General features: G+C 19.9%; 4 protein-coding genes across 5 annotated transcripts; all 4 read left to right on the top strand.

Annotated features, from left to right (window-relative positions):
• The first annotated feature begins 200 nt into the window (after window positions 1-200).
• On the top strand, window positions 201-1,834 carry LOC127288690 (uncharacterized). Its single transcript, XM_051316303.1, has 4 exons — window positions 201-358; window positions 1,005-1,151; window positions 1,318-1,452; window positions 1,633-1,834. Exons 1-4 carry the CDS (start codon window positions 296-298, stop codon window positions 1,810-1,812), a joined length of 525 nt encoding a protein of 174 aa, XP_051172260.1. The 5' UTR covers window positions 201-295; the 3' UTR covers window positions 1,813-1,834.
• A 452-nt stretch (window positions 1,835-2,286) lies between these two features.
• On the top strand, window positions 2,287-5,162 carry LOC127288691 (uncharacterized). 2 transcript variants are annotated; one of them, XR_007844073.1, is made up of 5 exons: window positions 2,287-2,404; window positions 2,519-2,662; window positions 2,834-2,965; window positions 3,084-3,343; window positions 4,820-5,162. XR_007844073.1 is itself a non-coding variant. In XM_051316304.1 (4 exons), the coding sequence occupies exons 1-4, from the start codon at window positions 2,339-2,341 to the stop codon at window positions 3,255-3,257; spliced, it is 516 nt and encodes a 171-aa protein (XP_051172261.1). In that variant the 5' UTR covers window positions 2,287-2,338; the 3' UTR covers window positions 3,258-3,533. The 2 variants fall into 2 exon arrangements, 1 of the variants encoding a protein (XP_051172261.1); XM_051316304.1 differs by lacking the exon at window positions 4,820-5,162 and having other exon boundaries at window positions 3,084-3,533.
• LOC127288692 (uncharacterized) lies at window positions 3,689-4,813 on the top strand. The gene is made up of 4 exons (XM_051316305.1): window positions 3,689-3,856; window positions 3,965-4,108; window positions 4,305-4,436; window positions 4,553-4,813. The coding sequence occupies exons 1-4, from the start codon at window positions 3,791-3,793 to the stop codon at window positions 4,724-4,726; spliced, it is 516 nt and encodes a 171-aa protein (XP_051172262.1). The 5' UTR covers window positions 3,689-3,790; the 3' UTR covers window positions 4,727-4,813.
• LOC127288689 (uncharacterized) lies at window positions 5,026-6,231 on the top strand. Its single transcript, XM_051316302.1, has 4 exons — window positions 5,026-5,162; window positions 5,399-5,542; window positions 5,692-5,814; window positions 5,942-6,231. The coding sequence occupies exons 1-4, from the start codon at window positions 5,076-5,078 to the stop codon at window positions 6,110-6,112; spliced, it is 525 nt and encodes a 174-aa protein (XP_051172259.1). The 5' UTR covers window positions 5,026-5,075; the 3' UTR covers window positions 6,113-6,231.
• The last annotated feature ends 200 nt before the right edge of the window (window positions 6,232-6,431 follow it).

Genomic DNA, 6,431 nt, shown 5'->3' with positions numbered 1-6,431 from the left:
TATACATATATATATAGTCCTATTTTAAAGTTTTTCTTATCCTTTTCCATAAACTGAACAGAGTTATTTTAAAACTTGAAAAATATATATTTTCGATATTTTAAATTTTAGTTTACAAAAACTATTAATAATAATAGTTGGAAATTATCAACATATTATCCAATATAATTGTAAAATAATAAACTTGTTTTTGTTTATGTGAATAAAATGAACTTTGTGCGGAAAAATAAAAAATAAAAACACGCTATTCTTTCATCGAACACTTTTGAGGATAGTTCTATCAGTACCCAAAAAAATGTTAAAAATTTTTTATGTTTTATTTGTTTTTTCAATTATTTTTGAAGGTCATTCAATAAAGGTCCGTATAAAGTTTATATTTTTTATACATATATAGGGTAAATGTACTAATTATGGCGCGATTCGAGTTAAAATACCTTTGAAATAGAAAAGTCGACATTTCTATAAATTGTTTCAAGTCAATTGAAGACTTATTAAACTAAAAGCTTATGTTATTTAGATATTAAAAAAAAAAATTTAACTTTATAAAAATCGATTATTTAAACAAATATGAAAAATTAAAACTAATACCGTAATTTTCTATTATGGCGCGTTTGTATCAGTTACGGCTGTATCAATTATTTCAGTGACCAAAATTACATGTATTTTAAAGATACATTTTGCCCGCCGTAATTGAAGCGAATGGAAATGTTTAAAATGTTTTAATTACAGCGAGGGAAAAAATTTTGATCTCAAATAATTAAATTAATATAGTTTAAATGTGCATCTTTATAAGTAATTGTATCAAAAAAAGATTAAAATAATTATTTTTAAATCATTTTGCAACAGTTATATTAAATATAATAGTAAGAATATAGTTATTTTTTATGAACGCATCGTAATTGATGCACTCGCCGTAATTGGTACATTTACCCTATTTAAATAATAAAAAAATTATTAAAAAATTACACAAGTATTTTAACATGCAAAAAGAATTTTCTTTTTAGATAATGAAAAGTGAATTTATAAATGGAGTGTTTTTTGCAAAATTGAACAATTATAAAATTAAACCAAACAACAGTTTTATTGAAGAAAAAAGAAATGGTTTAATTCAATGGAAAAATGAAATGAAGAAAGAGAAAAACGTTCTTGCAGTATAAAAATTTCTTTATTATAATAAATAATAATTTTAATAATAATAATAATAATAATAATAATAAAATAGAAAAATAAATAATTTTCAGTAAAAAAAAATGTTGAGATATTTATTATTATTTTGAAAAATGAGAATATTTAATAAAAGAAAATAATTTTTTTTAGATATATCAAATAATTGATGCAAAGAATAATGAACAATTGAAGGTATCACCAAATTTGTGTACAGATATAATTATTGAATGGTATCCGTCAATGTTAAAACGATTCCTGGGAATTGAAAAATGTCCAATTGAAAGGGTAAAATAAACATTTACTTATTAATAATTTCATAATTATATATATTTACTTTTATAAAAAATGATTAAACTTAGTAACTTTAATAAAAGATAGTATAGTGCATTTTATTATTTTTCAATCAATTTATTTTTTCAAATTTTTTTTAATATAAATATGTATAATATAAAAAATTAATTTCAGGGAACCATTTCTCTTATGTCAAATGATAAGTATTCACAATCTGTAAAATTCAGTAAATATAAGTGTACAGTTCCATTTAATATAACTTTAGAATTACGTGATCAAAAACAAAAAAAATTGATAATGACATTTGATGTTCTAATAAATGAAATAAGACTTAACAGAAAAAATTGTAAATAATAAAATTATAATTTGTTGAAAATTTCTGTTGTTTTTATTACAAAAAAAAAATGTACGATAAATGATTTTTATATTATTTATTTATTTATATATATATATATTATTTACATTTATTAAAATCTATACCAAATCCCAAACCTCGAAAAATTCCCAAAAAAACAATTTTCTAAATTGACTTTTTTTCTGTATCTAAAAACCAAAAAACAATCGATAAAGTTGAAAAAAAAAATTTTTTACTATCATATTATGAAACTAACAATATTTTTAATTTTTTGCAAAAACTTTATTTTTTAAAATAATTTTATTTTTTTTTAAATAATTCTAAAGTATATGCGATAAAATAAATAGAATACAAGTAAAAAAATAAAATAATTAAAATTTCTTGAAAATTATTAACATTATATTATTATCAATAATTATAGATAATCAACCATGATAAGTTACTGAATAAAAGCAAAAAACAAAAAAAAGAACTGTATTCTTTCATTGTTTATTTTTCATTGAGAACTGTTCAACAAGCAATAAAATGTTAAAAGTTTTTTGTCTTTTATTTATTATTTCAAATTTTAATTTTCCAGTTTATTCACGTAACGTACGTAGATGAAGTTTATATATCTTTTTTTCAAACACAATAAATAATATTAGAATTAAAAATAATTAAGTATTAAATATAAATTAAAATTTTTAAATTATATTTCCCATTAAGATAATCGAATATGTACCAGTTGTTCTTCATGTAGTTCTTAATAATTATACAATTCAACCAGGAAATGATTTTATTGTAGAAAAAGATGAAAATGGTTTAATTGAATGGAAAAGAAATGTGACGACAGGACCAGATGGATTACAAGTACATATCAATATTTTTATTTAAAAAAAAAAATGAAATTTCAAATTTTAATTTTTTTATTTTATTTTTTATTTATTTAATTAATTATAATTTATTTATTTTTTTATTTATTTTTTTATATTTTTAAATATTTTATTTAATGAAAGTTTGACAAAAATTTGTTTTATTTAGATATTTTTTATTGATGAAGAGAATAAGATAGAACATAGCACAGATGATATGTGTGATACAGAACGAATGTCTTACACCTTTGGAGAAGTATTAAGGGGATTATTGGGAATTTATTTTTGTCCAATTTCGAAGGTAAAAAAAAAAAATGTTTTTCCTATTACATATATTTATATTAATAATTAAATTTTTTATTAATTAAAATTATTCAATAAAATTAATTATATAATATAAATTTTTTGCAAAATTTCAGTGGAGACTCTCTCTTATCGCTTCTGAATTCTCAATACCTAAAGAATCAAGGAAAGATGTTTGTAGTAAACCAAAAAGTGCTGTTATGAAATTGTTTTCTAAAAAAGAACACAAACTGGTTATGACTTTTCGTATGGATTTCTATGAATTAAGAGTTCATGAATGTAAAAAGTAGAAACGCTAACAAAAATTGACAGTACAGTTGAAATACTGGCACGGTACACCAGTACTGCGCCAGTAGTATACTGTAGGAAATCAAGAGTTTTTTTTATCGAATATCTAAATGCTTGTTATATGTGTTTCTTTATATTTCCAGTGACCTTGGTTTCTTTCTTTTTTTTCATTTAAACATTGTATTTCCTAGTTATTATCAATATTTTATCAATAATTATAGATAATAAACTAGTTTTTGTTATTCAATAAAATAAATTATTTGGTTGAAAAGAAAAAATTTGTTTTTATTGTAAAATAATTTAATTTTTTTTTTTTTAAATAATTTCTATAAAGTATATTTGCGATAAAATAAATAGAATACAAGTAAAAAAATAAAATAATTTAAATTTCTTGAAAATTATTAACATTTTATTATTATCAATAATTATAGATAATTAACCATGATAAGTTACTGAATCAAAGCATAAAAACAAAAAAAGAACTGTATTCTTTCATCGTTTATTATTCATTGAAAACTGTTCAGCAAGCAAAAAAATGTTAAAAGTTTTTTGTCTTTTATTTATTATTTCAAAATTTAATATTCCAGTTCATTCAGATCAGGTACGTAGATGAAGTTTTGTATTTCTTTTTTTCTAACACAATAAATAATATTAGAATTAATTAATTCTAAATATAAATTAAAATTTTTAAATTATATTTCCCATTAAGATAATCGAATATGTACCAGTTGTTCTTCATGCAGTTCTTAATAGTTATGAAATTGAACCAGAAAATGATTTTATTGTCGAAAAAGATGGAAATGGTTTAATTGAATGGAAAAGAAATGTAACAACAGGACCAGATGGATTACAAGTACATATAAATATTTTTTATTTAAAAAAATGAAATTTCAAATTTTAATTTTTTCATTTTATTTTTTATTTATTTAATTAATTAATTTATTTATTTAATTTATTTATTTTTTTATATTTCATTTTTTATTTTATATTTTTAAATATTTTTAAATATTTTGTTTAAAGAAAGTTTGACAAAAATTTGCTTTATTTAGATGTTTCTAATTGATGAAAAGGCTAAGGAAGAACATAGCATTGATGATATGTGTGATACGAAACGAAATTCTTTCACTTTTCCACAAGTGATAAGGGGATTATTGGGAATTGATTCTTGTCCAATTGCGAAGGTTAAAAAAAAATTTTTTTTTTCCTATTACATATTTACATTAATAAACAAATTTTTAAATAATTAAAATTATTCATTAAAATTAATTATAATATAAATTTTTTGATAAAATTTCAGTGGAGGCTCTCTCTTATCGCTCCTGAATTCTCAATATCTGGAAAAGCAATTAAACATATTTGTGGTAAACCAAAAAGTATTGTTTTAAAATTGTTTTCTAAAAAACAACACAAACCGGTTATGACTTTTCGTATGAATTTATATCAATTAAGAGTTCATGAATGTAAAAAGTAGAAACGCTAACAAAAATTGACAGTAGAGTTGAAATACTGGCACGGTACACCAGCACTGCGCCAGTAGTATATACTGTGTATAGGAAATCAAGAGTTTTTTTTTTATCGAATATCTAAATGCTTGTTATATGTGTTTCTTTATATTTCCAGTGACCTTGGTTTCTTTTTTTTCCATTTAAACATTGTATTTCCTAGTTATTATCAATATTTTATAAATAATTATAGATAATAAACTAGTTTTTGTTATTTAACAAAATAAATTATTTGATTGAAAAGAAAAAATTTTTTTTTATTCCTTCATCAATCACTCTTGAGTGAATAACACAGTTTTCATAAAAATATATACCAAAATGTTGAAAATTTTTTGCATTTTATTAGTTATTTCAATAATTTTTGAAGATCAATCAGTATATTCCCTTAAACCAAAAGACACTAAAGTATGTATATATTTCAATGTAAAATTTAAATATAATATATATTAAATTATTATTTAATAATAAATTTTTATTAATTTAATTATTTTTACACAACATTACTAATTATTAAAATTGTACTAATTATTATATAATTATACTAAATTTGAATTAATTAAAATTCGTTCACTTATTCAAATTAGTAGAAATCATATATACATTATTAAAAATTTTAATTTAAAAATTTATTTCCATTTTAGAAAAAGAAATACGAATTAATACCTGGAGTTTTTCATTCAAAGCTTACAAATTATAAAATTGAATCAAACAATAATATAATTGAAGACAAAGGAAATGGTTTAATTCAATGGAAATCAGAAGTAAAACAAGGAAACGATATTGGGGTATCAGTGGTTTTTTATTCTAAATAATTTTTGCTAACATTTTTTTTTTTTTTTAAATTAAATTCTTTTTTATAAAATATATTAGTGCACTAATATATTTTAAAAGAAAAGAATTTAATTTTTAAAAAAAATATATTTTACTCATATAGATATACGCTGATTTTGGTGGTGAACCATCTGAGATTGAAGATTTATGTGATTCGAAAGCTCAAACAATATTTCCAAAAATGATTAAACAATTCCTGGGCATTGAATTTTGTCCGATTAATAAGGTATATGTTGTTTTTGATAAAATTAAAAAAAAATTTTTTGGTTAATAAAAACATATATATATATATATATATATATATATAAATTTTAATTAATAAAATTTTAATTCGTAAAAAAAATATATTTCAGGATACACTTTCACTTATTACAAATGACTACTCTAGACCAGCAAAAATATTAAAGAATAGCTGTGAAAAACCAAAAGATTATACTTTGAAGCTAATATCTAAAAAAGAGAATAAATTAATTATGACCTTAAATGTAAAAACAGAGGATATAAGACTTGAACCCTGCGAGTAATTTAAGGGTGCGAGTATATAATTGTTCAAAAATCTTGCTATAGATTTTAGAAACTATCTCCAATTTAATGAATCATGTAATATTTATGAATATTGGAAATAAACTATATATGCAAAATATTTTTTAAAAAATTAATTTTTTTCCTTTACAGCTATATATTATTATATAATCCATTATTTTTATCCATCATTTATTTTATCTATTATTTTTCAAAATAAATTATTTTTTTATTTTAAATATAGATAAAAAAAAACCAGTTAAAATATAATAAAAAAAATAATACAACTTTTTTTTTTAAATAAATTTTTTCTCTTGTAAA

The sequence above is a fragment of the Leptopilina boulardi genome, unplaced genomic scaffold (assembly GCF_019393585.1).
Source record: "Leptopilina boulardi isolate dan_hultmark-lab unplaced genomic scaffold, ZJU_Lbou_2.1 LbouV2_392, whole genome shotgun sequence".
Lineage (NCBI taxonomy): Eukaryota > Metazoa > Arthropoda > Insecta > Hymenoptera > Figitidae > Leptopilina > Leptopilina boulardi.
The sequence above is the reverse complement of the archived record's forward strand: the minus strand, read 5'-3'. Positions and strand labels throughout refer to the sequence as shown.

Coding starts and splice junctions, on each gene's coding strand:
- LOC127288690 (XM_051316303.1), top strand. CDS start 296: ATGTTAAAAATTTTTTATGTTTTATTTGTTTTTTCAATTATTTTTGAA. Junction 1,152..1,317: donor AAGAGAAAAACGTTCTTGCA/GTATAAAAATTT, acceptor AATTTTTTTTAG/ATATATCAAATAATTGATGC. Junction 1,453..1,632: donor AAAAATGTCCAATTGAAAGG/GTAAAATAAACA, acceptor AATTAATTTCAG/GGAACCATTTCTCTTATGTC.
- LOC127288691 (XM_051316304.1), top strand. CDS start 2,339: ATGTTAAAAGTTTTTTGTCTTTTATTTATTATTTCAAATTTTAATTTT. Junction 2,663..2,833: donor CAGGACCAGATGGATTACAA/GTACATATCAAT, acceptor TGTTTTATTTAG/ATATTTTTTATTGATGAAGA. Junction 2,966..3,083: donor ATTTTTGTCCAATTTCGAAG/GTAAAAAAAAAA, acceptor GCAAAATTTCAG/TGGAGACTCTCTCTTATCGC.
- LOC127288692 (XM_051316305.1), top strand. CDS start 3,791: ATGTTAAAAGTTTTTTGTCTTTTATTTATTATTTCAAAATTTAATATT. Junction 3,857..3,964: donor TTCCAGTTCATTCAGATCAG/GTACGTAGATGA, acceptor TTTCCCATTAAG/ATAATCGAATATGTACCAGT. Junction 4,437..4,552: donor ATTCTTGTCCAATTGCGAAG/GTTAAAAAAAAA, acceptor ATAAAATTTCAG/TGGAGGCTCTCTCTTATCGC.
- LOC127288689 (XM_051316302.1), top strand. CDS start 5,076: ATGTTGAAAATTTTTTGCATTTTATTAGTTATTTCAATAATTTTTGAA. Junction 5,163..5,398: donor TTAAACCAAAAGACACTAAA/GTATGTATATAT, acceptor TTTCCATTTTAG/AAAAAGAAATACGAATTAAT. Junction 5,543..5,691: donor AACAAGGAAACGATATTGGG/GTATCAGTGGTT, acceptor TTACTCATATAG/ATATACGCTGATTTTGGTGG.